The sequence below is a fragment of the Engystomops pustulosus genome, chromosome 2 (assembly GCF_040894005.1).
Source record: "Engystomops pustulosus chromosome 2, aEngPut4.maternal, whole genome shotgun sequence".
Classification (NCBI taxonomy): domain Eukaryota; kingdom Metazoa; phylum Chordata; class Amphibia; order Anura; family Leptodactylidae; genus Engystomops; species Engystomops pustulosus.
Window position 1 is genome coordinate 147,577,132 of NC_092412.1, and position 19,197 is coordinate 147,596,328.

General features: G+C 42.1%; 1 protein-coding gene across 1 annotated transcript in view; it reads right to left on the reverse strand.

The window, feature by feature from the left end:
- CSF3R (colony stimulating factor 3 receptor) overlaps window positions 1-19,197 on the reverse strand; it is a 56,712-nt gene that overhangs the window by 27,076 nt on the left and 10,439 nt on the right. Inside the window, exons 2-7 of the mRNA XM_072136799.1 lie at window positions 7,446-7,546; window positions 6,886-7,001; window positions 3,865-4,143; window positions 2,800-2,923; window positions 2,528-2,715; window positions 936-1,084 (exon numbers count right to left, since the gene is read on the reverse strand). Coding sequence (XP_071992900.1) covers window positions 936-1,084; window positions 2,528-2,715; window positions 2,800-2,923; window positions 3,865-4,143; window positions 6,886-6,940 — 795 coding nt within the window. The 5' untranslated portion in view covers window positions 6,941-7,001; window positions 7,446-7,546. The remainder of the gene's footprint in view (window positions 1-935; window positions 1,085-2,527; window positions 2,716-2,799; window positions 2,924-3,864; window positions 4,144-6,885; window positions 7,002-7,445; window positions 7,547-19,197) is intronic.

The window sequence follows — 19,197 nt, forward strand, 5'->3', positions numbered from 1 at the left end:
TCTTTCACAGGATTAAATTGTATAGGCACCTGAGGACATAAATACAGTAGAAAGAAGGAGAAGAAGTTTGGATTATCATTGTAGCTTCCTTTTAGAGTCCTGGGCTGCCTGGCACTGCAAGAGGCCTTGAGTCCTGTCTGGCGAAGTCTGCCCTGGGGTGATGGCAAGAGTGCCCATATAGAGGGCTCTGAGTGCCACCTCTGGCACCCGTGCCATAGGTTCGCCACCACTGCTTTAGGATGTCGGATTGCTTAAACAATATAATACAATAATGCAATATAAATTATAAGTTTACTGGTTTCCTATTACATCCTGTAATAAGAATTATTGGATGAAATGCCTGGGAGTGATGGAGAGGTTATTGGCTGTCATGGCAACTGATTTGTATCCCAGTAGAAGAAAAATTCTTTTAATGACCGGAGCTCAAATAACAAAATGACGATCCGTGCACGATTCCTCCTTGCTTGTGTGTCAACAAGCAAGGAGGAATCGTGCACGGATCGTCATTTTGTTATTTGAGCTCCGGTCATTAAAAGAATTTTTCTTCTACTGGACTATCTAATAGTGGATGTTTGCTGGATCCATCTAGGACCGTTGTGGACAGCTCATAGGATAGAAGGTGCGGCACCAGGCAATTTTTATTGATTTGTATCCCCCAATTATGGCCCAAAAGGCAGCCTTTCACATTGTGGTTAAAGAGACTTTCCCATTAATGTAACTTATCCCTTATCCACTTTACAGGGGGGTAAGTTTGCTTGGGACTGAGAACCACACTGGAGCTTTGTTGTACTAGTGACCACCACTCCATTAATTTTTATGGCTCTGCACAAGATATGATCCTGGAAGTACTGTAGAATTGATAAGGAATGAGTTGCCCTGCTGAATTAAAGATTGAGATATGTACACCAGTACCTTAGACAAAATAGAAGACTTACCTTTGTCCATTCAATTTCTGTAGCCATTTTGTAGTGAAGCTGACATCTCATGGCTGTTAAGAAGTTTGCCTTTTTTCCATATGTCCATTGTAACCTAACACAGTCATTATGAGGTACTGCATCATCAATTATTATGGGATCAACTTTCACTGAAATGCAAATATACAACTACTTCAGAAAATTCTACTGTAGGTCAGAATGCTGTAGTACAAGGGCCACATTCACAAAAGGTTGATTCCTGAGAGGCATCCAGTGGTAAAACAGGCTGGTCCCCATTTGAGGAAATTTTTTCAACTGGGTCTTGGCAGCAGTTGTGCTTCTCTTACCTGGTTTCAGCATTTGCAGTATAAAGTACTGGCCGTCAGTATGATGCAACTAAACCTTAAGTTGCATATACACATTTACCTTAACTTGTCACTTGGAAGGAGAGAGGCTACAACTATTCATGTAGTTATTAGGGTAAATCAAACAAGATATGGCATACCCTTTGATGCCCCAGGGCGTATCAGGCTGACATCAAGATGTCAATCATGGCTCAGAAGACATGATTATTGCTTAGACTGTTTGACCAGATATTGCTTCTGTTGTTCCGCTGACAATACTGGCCAGCCACTTGTTTCATGTTATGCTAATAGGGGAATACTGAGACCACTGTTAGGTCTCATGACCACTTACATTTTTGGCCCTGTAAACTTTTTTTTTAGTCGTATTCCACACTTGTTTGTTGATCCAGCAAACAGGACAATTAAACTCTGATACTTCCAATATAAAACTTCAAGTGAGGCAAGTGAAGTGTTTCAAGTTTAGGAGACTGGCTCGGACTGGCTTCAGGGTTTTTTGCTCTTCCATAAAAATAGTGAAAAGGATTTCTGCATTTTGTTAAAGAAAGAGTTGGGTTGCCAAATCTGAACTGTCTGGTATAGGTATATGAGTTTGGGGATAATATATGGCTGAAATAGCTTTTTTCTGCCCCAAGTTTATATGTATTTGTTCTATTGCAAAAACTTCTAGACCTTCCGTTTTCCCATAATGCTTTTCATGAAACTGTCTCGCTACATTAGAAATGCCCTTCTTGTTATTAAGATCTGTAATTTGATCAGTGTGTCTTTTTTTGAGAAAATTAATATCATTCTTCTGAAATTCTTGGAAAAACCCTTTAATGTAAATTTCTATGTGAAACCTAAGTTTTTAAAAATTCATAAATTAACTTTTCAGTTAGAGAATGCTTAGTTCATGCTGCAGATTCCAGTCCTTTTTAGTTAGAACAAACCACCTGATAGGTTCCCTCCAAATTGCTTTGGCCAAATGTTTCTCAATGACTCTGAAGCTGCTCAAGGGAAACTCAACTCAGGGAAAAGCCAGATTGGTGAGCTGTGCACGGAAGAGTGCTATTGAGGTTACTTTGTGAAGAGGTTGCCACTGAGGCCTGAGATTGAACTGGGACTGATGGTGCTTAAACACAGGACTAGAATATGTATATTTAAAATTTAGCTTACACATTATTGCATTAAAGGAAATTTTTGCATTAGGTTGACAACTACTTTAACCTCTAATAAAATACTAAGACAGTGTCGAAAAACAGAAAAGTGTACCTTCAAATAACGGTTTCAGACAAAGTAGGGATGAGGGAGCAGATCCAATCTTGTTTTGCACTGTCACTCGAACTGCCAAGTCATCAAAATTATTAAAATATTTACGCTGAATAATACAAAAATGTATGCCCTTTGGGGGATTACATATGTATTCAGCACTTGAAGGAGTTTCACATTCATCCTTGGACCTGCAATAGAAAGTTACAGTAACTTATAATTGTGGACACTTACAAATAGAGAGCTTCACTTCTTCTTTACATATGATTTCTTACCTGAAAGCTGACAGTGTGACATTTTCCTCCAAGAGTGAATCTCTTTGTAGCTGCCATGTGCAGTTGACAATGTTCTGTGAAATGAACATTAAACAGCTGATGTTGGTTGCTGGAGATGGAGGATCTATAAAAAAAGATCAAATGTTGTGTTTAACACTATGATATTACTGTGGCCAAAACCACAAGAAGTTGTGTGTTTTTTGTTGCAACTGAACTATATATTCCTTTGTTGTTGCAGATTGAAACCCATACAGTGGCTAACACTGGGAATTTGCTCTGTTTGTGGATCCAGTGGATAATTTGCTACTGAAGCCTTTTTATTGGGGACATACTATTTATATTGAACATCTAATGGAGGTTGAAGCTAAAGTCCAGAAAACTACTACAATGCGATAGATATCTGAGGCTTTATAAATTGCTACTTATTCTAATCAGTAAGTAAACTCTTAAGTCATTATGAAGGTACATACTTCATGGTCAATTTTTATGACTTATGTTGTGAATGCCACTTTCTATGTTATGCTACTAGGTCAGCAAGTTGTGTCACATTGTCTAAAACAGTGGAGTTCAATATTGTCATCCACCAGGTAACATTGGTGTTCATTAAATGACACCAACGATGTGAGCATAGCATAACCATTTAAATGTTTAGAAAAAATGAACCACTAAATCCACTGAAGTTAAAATGTATGAATCCGTTATTAATTCCATCTTCTTAAAACATGCTGGTTTTAGGAAGATGGAATTAATAAAGGATTCATACATTTTAACTCCAGTGGATTTGCTGGTTCATTCATTCCAAATTTTCCTGTTTGCACGTGCTGCCAGCACCTCGACCCTGGTTTATCCATCTAAAGGTTTTCTATTGAAATGTTTAGCTTTTTTCAACTTTAATTTTCCTTGAAAACATTATAAAAAGGGAGACATTTGTCAAATTGAGTTTAATTCTGCAATACTGTGCATTGATTATAGACACCATCAATGGTGACCTTTATTTAATGCACTATTTCTGCACTCCTTATAGTGGCCCTCTGCTCTTTACACACAAAAGAGAATTAAACTTACAACCAGCTTTAATGTTTGTTTGGTCCACGAGCTGAAGTACATCATTTCTTCTTACATAGCACTGGAGCACTCCTGTGGTTTTGTTGAAGTTTGGAAAATAGAGTGGACATGTACTCATCTGAACATCAGAGGTTTGATTACATGGGACAAAATCTTTATCTAGTTTCCAAACCACTACAGATTTGCTACTCCTTAAGTGAGGGCAGTCACAAGATGCGGATAGAGGGGAACCAAATTGAATGACTGAAGAAGCTACAGTAATGCGACAGGAATGGACACCTGTGAAAAGAGATGATAATAGCTTACTTAAGACTATCATAGTAAGGTTGGAAAGAGACACAGGTTCTTTTAGGTCCAACCTAAAAGAATTAAACAAATGTTTTATTCCCATATCCCGTGATAATATTATTCTCAAGAAAGGCTTCCAGGACATAACAACATAACAACCTCCTAGGGATATGAATAACTGACCATTCTGTGGAAAACAGACTGGTGGCAAAATGTGATAGACAAAAAATATTGCATAAATATACAATAGTACAATAACAGAACTGGCTACTACATATATAAATACTGATACAATAATAAGATGAGGTAAGTGATTGCAGTAAGATTGAGGCAGAAAAAATAGCAAGGGAAAATGATGTTGTCTCAAACTCATTACCACAAGTTTGTCACCCTGCGTCCACATATTGGGGGGAATGAGAGGCCGACGAGTATCACCTATAAAATAGGCTTCATCAGGGGTAATAATATAGCAAAAGATATCTACCTTTTATACTTGTGGCAGCCCTGGGGTGCAATGACAAAAGAGATGGGAGTGAGCACACTCCGGCCATAAGACCGTAAGTATGTCACAACCCACATGTCAGCTGTGTAAACATAATTCCCATGAGACAATTCATGCATATCAAAATTGCGGAAGACAGCCTGCAATGCTTTCCAAGTAAGTTGAAATTTAACAAGTGAATGTGAAAAGTTCATACTGTTGTATCCAAGCGAAAAGTAGATAAATGAAGATGAACCAGTCACTCTTTTTAAAGGGAACCTGTCAACACACTTATCACAAATACAGCCAGTGGCAGGTTTCTGTAGAACACTAGTAACGATATGACCGCCTTCTTAAAGCTAAAATTTGTTTCCCTCACATCCCCATGAAATCAGGGTTATAAACTTTTTCGGTATCTAGGAATCTATAGAGTGCATCGAGGGGCATGGCCTAATGTCATTTGACCAGGTTGACATCATCAAAGGTTCTTAACATTACCCCATACACATATCTGAACACATAATAAAATCACAGCAGCTTGCATGGACTTCTACTCTTCTCTATGCAGGCTACTGTATTATGTGGGATAATATTCTGCCATTTCATGAGATATATGCTTGGTGTACAGTTAACTAATGTCACAAGGCTAAAGGAACTGCAATGATGTCACCCTGGTCATATGACATTACCACAATATTATACTTCGCCAGTCCCAAAGCCCTATCAACTTTGGGTCTCCAAACCCTGACAATATCTTCATAAATAAATGAAGCGCTATTTATATGTTGGTAAGTTGCAAAATTCTTTCTTTATATAAATAAATTTCCAGACAAAACAGGTGTTTTTAAAGGCAATATAATCACATATATTCACTCTTTTTGTGCAATGATATCACAGGCCATTCCTCCATTGTGAAATTCGGGATATGCAGGCTGGAACACACTTGTACAGCTACAACATCGAGCAGAATTGCGTCAAGCGTATCATGTACATGACATTACTGGGGATAATTAATATATCAATTTATTTATAATAATATTTATTTATTAATTGAATTAATAGCGTTCCTTCACAAGGGCAACTGGTTCATCTTTATTTATGTTTCACTTTATTATTTTTCACTTGGATACAACATTTTCACATTCACTTGGTAACATTCTACCTTTATAGGAAAGCTTTGCTGGATGTCCTCCGCAATTTTTTCGGGCATGAATTGTCTTGTGGGAATTATGTTTATACAGCTGACGTGTGGGTTGTGGTGCACGCTCCCTCCTCTTTTGCCATTGCATGCCAGGGCTGCCATGAGTATAAAAGGTAGATATCTTTTCCTATATTACTACCCCTGATGAAGCCTTTTTACAGGCGATAAATGTCGGGCTCTTATTCCTCCCATTTTGTGGATGGCTGATGAAATTGTGTTAATGAGTTAGACAATTTGTATACATCATTACATTCTGAATGGGGGAATATATTGGGGGTAATATAGAGTGGGCATTATGAATGGGGCAATATATTAGGGGCATTATGAATGGGGCAATATAAAGGGAGCATTATAAATTGGGAGCATTAAGAATAGGGCAATATAGATAATTATTCAGAATTAAGGTTAATCCATATAGGAAAGATTCTGCTGGCCATCCCACCCATGTAATCAAAAATATTCCATATGATGAAATGGTACGCCTTTGCAGCAACTGTACAGATGATCACATTTTCAGAAAGAAAACACATTGCTGAGACAGGCTTTACAAGAGAAAATATAACATCTTAGAACTAGAAATAGAACTTTCCAAGGTTAAACAGTGAGATTTACTTAGAGGTTTCCAGGATCCAAATCTGTGGGAACAACGTCAACTGCTAAAAAAAAAATGGTGATGATAGGGCATTTATAAGGGAGCACTTACTAAAAAGGGGGCATTAACCATGAGATAATGTCACTGTACTGTGGTGTACTGATCTTTGGATATACTGCAGATATATTTGGTGATGGTATTTTTCAGTCTTTCTGTAGTAATCGTGTAGCAGTATTATTTTGGTGATATTGTCCTTTGCATGGTACTTTTCAATACCCCTAATATAAATCACTGCAAATATCAGGCACTGTAAGTTGGTTATTATTACAATGACATTATTTGTTGTCTCTTTGTTGAAATAATGATGGTAACCATTGGGTGGGGGCCCCGCTAGGAATTTTGCCCTGGGCCCCAGAGGAATCTAGTTACGCCACTACCACACACCATACACTGGCTTACCTTCTACTACAAAGAGAATCAGCAGCATCCACAGCAATCCTTGCTTCTTTTTCATCTCTTTAATTTGTTGACACCATTAATTATGTAAGAAACCTGTGATCTTCATCAAATTTTCCCTGGTAGGTAAAAAAAAACATTGTAAAGTGGACAGTAGTACTGAAGTATATTAAATTTAAATAAGAAAGGGTTCTTTACAATTAGAGTAGTTAAACAACATTATTCTTTTCTCCAAGATGTAGCAATGGCAGATATGATTGTATGTCAAAAAATAAAGAAAATGTAAATGTAAAAGCCTTTACATATAATCTTATTACATGGCCATCTAATTACTACACACTGTAGACACGTAACAAGAATATTGTATTTTTACATATTCTTGTAAGAAGCACTGAGTGTAAACCTACTGACGGAAAAAGACTAGAAGCTATTTTTATTTGATTACATGGATGGAAGAGAGCATGTAAGAAGTAGAATAAAAAGCAATGCAGATTGCCAAATGACTGAAGAAAAAAGAAACACACGGACCAAGATAAGATAGGACTTTCAGATAAAATACTCACCTCTATGTGTGTATTAAAGTTTCAGTAACAATAATCAAATTATTATGGTCACTGAGCTCCAGTCCCTTTACACGTTTTCAGTATGATCCAGTCACTACAGCCTTGATAAATACAAATCAGATTAGTTAATTGCGCATTTCACATACATTTCCAGTTAATACAAAACAGGAAAATCTCCACTGAGATCCAGCATTCCACACCTTGCCAAAGACAATGCATCAAATAAAAATTTAAAGTAGGAAGTGTCTTAGTAGTCTTATCATGAAGGGAATTTTTAAAGTCAGTTCCGATAAAGTCTGCACTGCCACAATTTGTGCCAGATTTACCAAACAGTGTAAGGGCCTCCATCAGAGCTTGAAAGCCCCAGCCACAGCACCAAGAAAAGCTTGAGCACTAATCCACTGGTGACTAAAATATAAATCAATTGTACCAACGTTCTTTACAGACTAGTACCATTGACAATACAAGGATAATGGAGGTGCATGTGTACTAAATAATGTGGCAACTCACTTTATTATTGAAGAGCAATATATATTGCAATATAAGAGCAATATATATTGAAGAGCCCTTGGCACCCCAGTCCGACCCTGTATATATATACAGGGTCGGACTGGGGTGCCAAGGGCCCACCAGTGAAATTAATTCTGGGGGCCCACCAGCTGCTGCTTCATGGCTACGTGTGAGCTGCCCCCATGTATATTTTCATTGCGTTTCTGAACGTGCTGGAAATGCAAGGTGTGAATGCAGCCTGTGGCCATGTTCACACATTGCGTTTTTTGTTGCATATTCAACGCTTTGGAAAGACGATCTGTTCCTCTTCCATTTGAATGCATGTCTTTTTGCCATTCAGCACACAAACTTTAAGTTTCTACAACAAAAAAAAAAACATAATGTGTGAACGCAGCCTCAGGCTTTCTGCACACTATACTTGTGCAGTTCTTGGGATGCAAACAATGGTCACATGGCATGTTGTTTGAGGGTTGCTTGTCATCGGGATGTAAGTACATAATAATAGCCTGAACCGCAAACATGGTTAGGACCTGCTCTGTCATTTGCAGCTCAGGCAGTCGGCTCATAAACAGGGTTGTGAAATTCACATCCATTTGCATGAGCCCATAGAAGTGAATTAGGACGTGTACAACAATGCTGCAGAAAACAAGCCTCAGGCCGTGGTCACACGTACCACTAGGCGTCCGTTCATAACGCGACGCTAGCGCACAGGGAATGTTCCTCGGCCCGAACGCACATGCGTTTCCAGAGAAACGCATGCGATCAGCTTATCAATCGCATGCGTTTCACTGGAAACGCATTTGCGTTCAGGCCGAGGACCTCCCCCTGTGTGCTAGCGTCGCGTTATGAACGGACGCCTAGTGGTACGTGTGACCGCAGCCTCAGGCCCCATGCACACTTTTTGTTTTTTGATGAGTTTTAACTGCAATGGAAACCGCAAAAGGGAGGGGCTTTGCCAGAACACATGTGAGGTTCTACTGAAACACTTTTGTTCTGAAATGAGCCCCTCCTTGTTGCGATTTTATTTAAAACAGATCAAGAACTGCAACGTGTGAATGGGGCCTGACGTTTGTTATCTGCCTGTGGATAGGGCCTAACTTGTCTTTGTGGGAAAACCCCTTTAAGACATTTTTTCTTTGTACCAAAGGTTTTCATTTTTTATATAAAAACTGAATAAAATCTTAATGAATTTGATGTCCTCGTGATCACACTTACCTAAGGAATTAAGGGGAGGTATGATTTGGAGCATACAGTGAAAGCCGTACATACGTAGCCCACAAGAAAATGGCACAAGTACGTTTTTTTGGTCAATTTTACCGCATTGGGATTTTTTCCCGCTTTCCAGTCCGTGGAATAGAATATTAAATACCATCACTAGGAAGGACAATTTGTTATGCAGAAAACAAGCCTCATACAGCTCTGTACATGGAAATAACACAGTTATGGATTTATAAAGACGGGGAGGTAAAAGTGGAAAATCAAAAATGAAAATGGTCTGGCCTTTAACCCTTTAAGGGTTAATATTCTGTGCAGTGCACTAGGATGCTGGAGAAAAAATCCAAATGTGGTATAAATGACAAAGAAAGTTGCATTATTTTTATTACAGGCTCTGTTTTACAACTTTCACACACCTCTTACTTTTTGAAACTTTGATGTTTGAAGCTGGAGAAGCTGACGTTTTCAGCGATTTCAGTGCATTGAAATGGTGATGAAACTGCAATTTGGACACCATGACGGGTGGGGGTGGGGGGTAATAATGAGGCTGCAGTCACACATAACACGGGCTATGCTAGTAATACTGAGGCTGGGGTCACACAGAACGTGGGCTATGCTGGTAATACTGAGGCTGCGGTCACACGTAACGCGGGGTATTCTGGTAATACTGAGGCTGCGGTCACACGTAACGCGGGGTATGCTGGTAATACTGAGGCTGCGGTCACACCTAACGCGGTGTATGCTGGCAATACTGAGGCTGCGGTCACACGTAACGTGGGCTATGTTGGTAATACTGAGGCTGCGGTCACACGTAACGTGGGCTATGCTGGTAATACTGAGGCTGCGGTCACACGTAACGCGGGGTATGCTGGTAATACTGAGGCTGAGGTCACATGTAACGCGGGGTATGCTGGTAATACTGAGGCTGCAGTCACACGTAACACGGGGTATGCTGGTAATACTGAGGCTGCGGTCACACGTAACGCGGGGTATGCTGGTAATACTGAGGCTGCGGTCACACGTAACGTGGGGTCTGCTGGTAATACTAAGGCTGCGGTCACACGTAACACAGGGTATGCTGGTAATACTGAGGCTGCGGTCACATGTAACACGGGGTCTGCTGGTAATACTGAGGCTGCAGTCACATGTAACGTGGGGTATGCTGGTAATACTGAGGCTGCGGTCACACGTAACGCGGGGTCTGCTGGTAATACTGAGGCTGGGGTCACACGTAACGCGGGGTCTGCTGGTAATACTGAGGCTGGGGTCACACGTAACGCAGGGTATACTGGTAATACTGAGGCTGCGGTCACACGTAACACAGGGTATGCTGGTAATACTGAGGCTGCGGTCACATGTAACACGGGGTCTGCCGGTAATACTGAGGCTGCAGTCACATGTAACACGGGGTATGCTGGTAATACTGAGGCTGCGGTCACACGTAACGCGGGGTCTGCTGGTAATACTGAGGCTGGGGTCACACGTAACGTGGGCTATGCTGGTAATACTGATGCTGGGGTCACACATAACGCGGGCTATGCTGGTAATACTGAGGCTGCGGTCACACGTAACGCGGGATATGCCCATAATAATGAGGCTGCGGTCACACGTAACGTAGGGTATGCCCGTAATACTATGGCTGCGGTCACACGTAACGCGGGGTATGCCCATAATACTGAGGCTGCGGTCACGCGTAACGTGGGGTATGTCCGTAATACTGAGGCTGTGGTCACACGTAACACGGGGTATGCTGGTAATACTGAGGCTGCGGTCACATGTAACGTGGGTTATGCTGGTAATACTGAGGCTGCGGTCACACGTAACGCGGGGTATACTGGTAATACTGAGGCTGCGGTCACACGTAACGCGGGGTATGCTGGTAATATTGAGGCTGCAGTCACACGCAACAAGGGATATGCTGGTAATACTGAGGCTGTGGTCACACGTAACGCGGGGTATGCTGGTAATACTGAGGCTGCGGTCACATGTAACACTTCCTCTAGCCCCTGCATTTGGACAATACAAGACACCGCGTGCGGGTTATCCATCACATGTGTTTGCATAGAAGCGCATTCTGCCCCCGTGCGCTTTGATTCCATTTCTAAACAGAGTCCGCGCGTTACGCGTGACATCACTCCTTATTCTACAGCAACACTTAATACAGTCAAAGTACTACAACTTTCAGCATCAAATTCAACTGCTGGGAGTTGTAGTTCTTGAGTCCACTGTTATTCTATATGTACATACCTCCCAACCGTCCCGGTTTCGGCGGGACTTTTACGTTTTTTTAGCTGTGTCCCGCCGCCCCGGGAGGTTAAGAGGTTGTCACGGTTTTCTCTGCATTGTCCCTGGCCAAGAGACTGAGTCCCGTCTCCTGGTCCCGGGACACATCGGCTGCAGAGACACAGGGGCAGCGCGGAGGCTGTGAAGTCTGAGCTCACAGCACAGCACGGCCCCCTCTCCTCCCCCGGGCCGCCCCTCCCCCTGTGTGAGCTGCCGCGGGATGTGTGGGGAGGAATCAACAGGGGGGGAAGTGTCACCTGGAGATCGTGAGCTCCCAGCACCGCAGAGCACAGCACGGCCCCTCCTGTGTGAGCTGCCACAATGTCTGAGGAGGAATCTTCAGGAGGGTCTCCTGGAGAGCGGCTGCTGTGTGACCCGGAGACCCTCTGCTCCTGAAGCTGTGGAGGTGGAGGGGGGCAGCCTGTGTGATGTGTCCCCCCTCCAGAGGCTACAGATGTCCATTAGGAGAATCTGCACAGCAGGGATGAGGTAGGACACAGCCTGACCCCCACACTAACCTGTAGCTGTGTGTGCTGTGTGACAGGACACATCTATCAGGGCTTGTATGGCAGCTTTGTGACGTACAAGCCCTGAAATCTTGTGAACCGCCAGACATTGCGATTATTTTTCCCTTCTCCACACCAAGGGGGATATAGCCATCAGTGAGCTATTAACCGCTAGGGGCACCTGGACGTTATACCACGTCCCTGTGGCTAGATACCTAGCGCACTGGGATGTAGTATAGCGTCCCGCTTCTGGCACCGGCTCACGAACAGAGCCGGCACCAGAAGCTGCGGCTGGCAGCTGTCTATCACAGCTGACACCGCGCTGTAACCCCTTACACGCTGCGGTCATGCATGATCACGGCGTGTAAGGGTGTTCCTCTTCTGGGCAGCCCCGAGGACTGCCAAGTGCCCTGGGGCTACACAATCTCCCTGGAAGACAGTTTACACTGCTCTACAATGAAGAAGTATTGTAGAGCAGTGTATTGGACTTGAACCAGCGATCAGAACATCACTGGTTCAAGTTCAAGTATGAAAAAGTAAAAACACTAAAGTTTACACATTAGAATAAATAAAAAATAAATACATGAAAATATAAGCCCCTAAAATGTCACTTTCCCATAAAAACACTTAATAAAGTATAAAAGACACAAAAACACAACCCCCCCCCAACACACATACACATATTTGGTATGTAACAATCTGTAAAAAAAGAATCGTTACTGGACCTGCACGGTAAACGCCGGAGAAAAAAGCGCAAAAAACTTTCCAAAAAAAAGATAATTTTTAATACCTTTTTAAAAAAATGCTCAAAAAAGTGATAAAAAAATGTTATGCACTCTAAAACAAGACCACTAAAAAGAACAACTCTTCTCGCAAAAAATAAGCTACAGGAGGAGGCTGGAGGACAGGAGGCTGGCGGACAGGAGGCCACAGGAGGAGGATAGAGGACAGGAGACTACAGGAGGAGGCTGGAGGACAGGAGACTACAGGAGGAGGATAGAGGACAGGAGGCTACGGAGGAGGATAGAGGACAGGAGGCTACAGGAGGAGGATGGAAGACAGGAGAAGGATGGAGGACAGGAGCTACAGGAGGAGGCTGGAGGACAGGAGACTACAGGAGGAGGATAGAGGACAGGAGGCTACGGAGGAGGATAGAGGACAGGAGGCTATAGGAGGAGGATGGAGGACAGGAGAAGGATGGAGGACAGGAGCTACAGGAGGAGGCTGGAGGACAGGAGACTACAGGAGGAGGATGGAGGACAGGAGGCTACAGGAGGAGGCTGGAGGACAGGAGACTACAGGAGGGGGCTGGAGGACAGGGGGATACAGGAGGAGGATAGAGAACAGGAGATAGACGGGCTGGCAGCTGTCTATCACAGCTGACACCGCGCTGTAACCCCTTACACGCTGCGGTCATGCATGATCACGGCGTGTAAGGGTGTTCCTCTTCTGGGCAGCCCCGAGGACTGCCAAGTGCCCTGGGGCTACACAATCTCCCTGGAAGACAGTTTACACTGCTCTACAATGAAGAAGTATTGTAGAGCAGTGTATTGGACTTGAACCAGCGATCAGAACATCACTGGTTCAAGTTCAAGTATGAAAAAGTAAAAACACTAAAGTTTACACATTAGAATAAATAAAAAATAAATACATGAAAATATAAGCCCCTAAAATGTCACTTTCCCATAAAAACACTTAATAAAGTATAAAACACACAAAAACACAACCCCCCCCAACACACATACACATATTTGGTATGTAACAATCTGTAAAAAAAGAATCGTTACTGGACCTGCACGGTAAACGCCGGAGAAAAAAGCGCAAAAAACTTTCCAAAAAAAAAAGATAATTTTTAATACCTTTTTAAAAAAATGCTCAAAAAAGTGATAAAAAAATGTTATGCACTCTAAAACAAGACCACTAAAAAGAACAAGGACAGGAGGCTGGCGGACAGGAGGCCACAGGAGGAGGATAGAGGACAGGAGACTACAGGAGGAGGCTGGAGGACAGGAGACTACAGGAGGAGGATAGAGGACAGGAGGCTACGGAGGAGGATAGAGGACAGGAGGCTACAGGAGGAGGATGGAAGACAGGAGAAGGATGGAGGACAGGAGCTACAGGAGGAGGCTGGAGGACAGGAGACTACAGGAGGAGGATAGAGGACAGGAGGCTACGGAGGAGGATAGAGGACAGGAGGCTATAGGAGGAGGATGGAGGACAGGAGAAGGATGGAGGACAGGAAATACAGGAGGAGGCTGGAGGACAGGAGACTACAGGAGGAGGATGGAGGACAGGAGGCTACAGGAGGAGGCTGGAGGACAGGAGACTACAGGAGGGGGCTGGAGGACAGGGGGATACAGGAGGAGGATAGAGAACAGGAGACTACTGAAGGACAAGAGGGTACAGGAGGAGGCTGGAGGACAGGAGGCTACAGGAGGAGGATGGAGGACAGGAGGCTACAGGAGGAGGATAGAGGACAGGAGATACAGGAGGAGGATGGAGGACAGGAGACTACAGGAGGAGGATGGAGGACGGGAGATACAGTAGGAGGATATAGGGTAGGTGGCTACAGGAGGAGTAGGATGGAGGACAGAAGGGCACAGAATGAGGAGGATAGAGAACAGGGACCACACCATGTGAGGAGGGTGGGGATAGGGGTACAGATAGTATTATGTGTAAGGGTGCCCTGATTGTACCCAAGGTATACTTTGTCCTAGGCCAGTGATGGCAAACCTTTTGGAGACAGAGAGCCCAAGCTACAACCAAAATCTACTTGTATGTCGCAAAGTGCCAGCGTGACAATTTAAGCAGTAATTTATTGATTCCTGCTGCATCACAGGTTTTAATCGTATTGGGGTCCTGAGTTCACCAATACAATAGAAAGATGATGGAGGATTGTAGCTTCCCTCCAGGGACCCCTGAAGAGGAAGAATCAGGGTCCCCAGAGCAGGAGCTCCAATGACAATCCATCTCTATCCATACCTTCTCGCTCCTCCTGTAGTCCTGGCAGCCAAGGATGTTGCTTTAAAATAGCGCTGAGCTTGGCACGTCCTGGGCTGTATTGGATCACAGGAGAAAGCCTTGAGTCCTAGCTGGCAAACTCTATGTTGGGGTGAAGGCCTGGGTGCCCATAGAATGGGCTCTGAGTGCCACCTCTGGCACCCGTGCCATAGGTTCGCCACCACTGTCCTAGGCCATTTTATATCCCCATCAGTGTGGTATATCCAATAATTACTTAAGTTTTCTACATTTTATTTAGCTCTGATAAGTAAAGTGAGAAACCTAACTGGCTCTAAACACGGAACCATCACTGTCAGGCTGTGTTCCCACATTGAGGTTTTCTGAAGCAGTTTTATATTCAGGTGTGGATCCTAATGGATGAGAACTAGAGATGAGCGAACATACTCGTCCGAGTTTGATGCTGGGTGCTCGGACGAATATTTCACCAGCTCGAGAAAATGGCATCTCCTGACGTTTTTATTTTTGGCGGCCAGAAACAGAGACAATCACAAGCCAGGAGACTCTGCAGTACACCCAGCATCACGTGGTGCACTTACATGTCGATGGCAGTGGTTGGCTGGCCTGATCAGGTGACCCTGGAATATACAGCCCGCGGTGCTCGGTTCATTCTCTGCAAGAACCCAACAGCCCTTGTAAGGGCTACAATTTAATTTATTTTTTATTTGCTTGTGGCTGGGATTGCTGGCACTAGTAGTGCAGCTACTGCCACATTGTGACGAATTTGCAGGGAGACTTGCGAACATTATTTTTGGCTCTTAGTGACACATATCCATTTCAAACAGCTAAGTGGGACAATTTATTGGGGGTTTAATTGAATTAGGCACAATCTGACGAATTTTTTTTTTTTCAAAAGTGAAAGTGAAAGTCATAGCACAAAATCATTTTGTTTGCTGTCAGTGGTGCAAATGCAATTTCATCTAGCTTAGTCTGCCTGCTACTGTTTAGCAAGCTAGTCTCCAGAAATCCCAATCCACATTCTCTCTGCCGGTGAAGCGTACTGTACGCCACATGTGGCATAATATAATACGATTTTTTGTTCACATTAGTACCAGGACATACAGCAATCCGCATTTTAGTTTGCTTTCTGATTTTTTTCTGCGTGTTTTGTTCATAAAGAAATTTAAAAAAAAAAAAAAAAAAAGTTATAAAAACGGAAAAAAAAATAAATAAATACATTTTCTCTATACAGTGGGTTTAGTGGCACTTATTGGTCTCTGTTTAACCGGTTTTGGGTGCAGCCACAATGGGTCTTAACACCAAAAAGGCCCAATGAAAAAGTTTGACAAATGTTTTTTGTGTATGTGGGCACGCTCAAAAGTCGGTTTCGGAAGTGAATCACAATTTTAATAACACTTTCTAGCAAACATAGATAAAATAGATAAAACAATAACAATAATCCTTAATATGATAGCAGATGCTCAATCTTATTAGGTAAAAACACTGTAGAATCCTTACAGATGGGTATCTATCACACCATGTATACAAGGGCGATCTAATTACTAAATGTGTAATAAAGGTGGAATATGTCCACACTTCTATAGTGTAAAAGTATATATCAGATTGTGTATTTTTACCTGCTTCTATTAGGCATATAACAAAGTTACATACAGAAGACAAATAGAAATTGCATGCATAAAATGTAAGTAAAAAAATAATAAAATAAAAATAAACAGTAAAAAGTCCAAAATTGTAGTCCTAAAAAACAAAAAAGTCCAAAATTGAAAGTCCTAAAAGTCAAAAATCCAAAATCAGTGTCGAAGTTTAACTTTCTATAGTAGATTGATATCCAGGAGGTTTTATTGTTTAGTCAGGATGCAGGGCCCTACACCTGTGAAGACTCATATACGCTTTTGCCTTTGTATAAAATTAAACAGAAATGTATGCACTCACGGTTGGTTGGCAACAGTAGTTCTAGGCGTCCCTAGAGTTATGTTGCTATTCTCGATATATTGGAGTAGTGGAAGTCCAAATGTCCGCGTATGTTGTAGTCCGCGGCTATCCACATGTGATGGAGTTTGTGGACGCCGTTCTGAAGCGTGGTCACAAAGCGTTGCGGGATGTCAGTTCACACACATCCGTTGTGCCGCATAGCTTCTCGTCCTCCTAGTTCAGACCGGGCGACTATAATGTGTCGCAGATAATGCGACTGAGATGTATCGCAGGTGGTGCCGTACTCATCAAATGAATGTAATCGTGCTCGTCACTGAATGCGAACATGCAAGTCAAGGCTCCAGGTGGTATGTTTGGGTTTGCAAGCTTCTTCAAATTTTTTCAAACTTTTTCAGGTGAGTGTCTCTTCTTTCCTTTTGTGGGAAGGAATGTGCAATTCCGTATGAGTCTTGTAACTGGTAGCTAGACGCGTTTCGAAGCGTGATGCTTCTTCCTCAGTAGCTTTATAATGAAACCTCCTTGTTGGTACATTTTGTTAAATACCCCTTCCGGGCTTGAAGTTGTCTGGTTTGGATTTTTACGGATCGGGTTAAATTAAGAAGACCTGACCTGGATCAATAGACTTGAAGTCTGTTTCAATTCTTTTTCAGGTAGTACTACACCATTATAAAGCTACTGAGGAAGAAGCATCACGCTTCGAAACGCGTCTAGCTACCAGTTACAAGACTCATACGGAATTGCACATTCCTTCCCACAAAAGGAAAGAAGAGACACTCACCTGAAAAAGTTTGAAAAAATTTGAAGAAGCTTGCAAACCCAAACATACCACCTGGAGCCTTGACTTGCATGTTCGCATTCAGTGACGAGCACGATTACATTCATTTGATGAGTACGGCACCACCTGCGATACATCTCAGTCGCATTATCTGCGACACATTATAGTCGCCCGGTCTGAACTAGGAGGACGAGAAGCTATGCGGCACAACGGATGTGTGTGAACTGACATCCCGCAACGCTTTGTGACCACGCTTCAGAACGGCGTCCACAAACTCCATCACATGTGGATAGCCGCGGACTACAACATACGCGGACATTTGGACTTCCACTACTCCAATATATCGAGAATAGCAACATAACTCTAGGGACGCCTAGAACTACTGTTGCCAACCAACCGTGAGTGCATACATTTCTGTTTAATTTTATACAAAGGCAAAAGCGTATATGAGTCTTCACAGGTGTAGGGCCCTGCATCCTGACTAAACAATAAAACCTCCTGGATATCAATCTACTATAGAAAGTTAAACTTCGACACTGATTTTGGATTTTTGACTTTTAGGACTTTCAATTTTGGACTTTTTTGTTTTTTAGGAATACAATTTTGGACTTTTTACTGTTTATTTTTATTTTATTATTTTTTTACTTACATTTTATGCATGCAATTTCTATTTGTCTTCTGTATGTAACTTTGTTATATGCCTAATAGAAGCAGGTAAAAATACACAATCTGATATATACTTTTACACTATAGAAGTGTGGACATATTCCACCTTTATTACACATTTAGTAATTAGATCGCCCTTGTATACATGGTGTGATAGATACCCATCTGTAAGGATTCTACAGTGTTTTTACCTAATAAGATTGAGCATCTGCTATCATATTAAGGATTATTGTTATTGTTTTATCTATTTTATCTATGTTTGCTAGAAAGTGTTATTAAAATTGTGATTCACTTCCGAAACCGACTTTTGAGCGTGCCCACATACACAAAAAACATTTGTCAAATACATTTTCTCGTTTAATTTTTTTTGGGGTGGGAAATCTCCGTTATAGCAATCAAATTTTGTCTACTGTAGTTGAACGGTTGTGACTGCTACTGTTTAGCAAGCTAGTCTCCAGAAATCCCAATCCACATTCTCTCTGCCGGTGAAGCGTACTGTAAGTCACGTGTGGCATAATCAAATACAATCTTTTGTTCACATCAATACCGGGACATTTTAAAAAAATTGTCTGTGTTGGTTAGAAACTAGCCATAGCAATCATCTTCTGAGGTTGCTGTCTGATTTCTTCTGCACGTTTGTTCTTCTATAAATCCAAAAAAAAACTAAAATAACCAAAAAAAATTTACAGTTTATATTTCTCTTTTGTCTATAAAATAGACTTTTATTTGGAAAATGTTGAACATTTGTGAAATGTTGAATCACGCGTCGTCCCCTTAGCAATGAGCTGTGTCAGGCTACATTTTCGGGTGTTTTACCGGCTGTGATTTTATGATGTTTTATATGGGTCACTCATTTTGACAATGGATGCAAAGCTGTATGACTGAG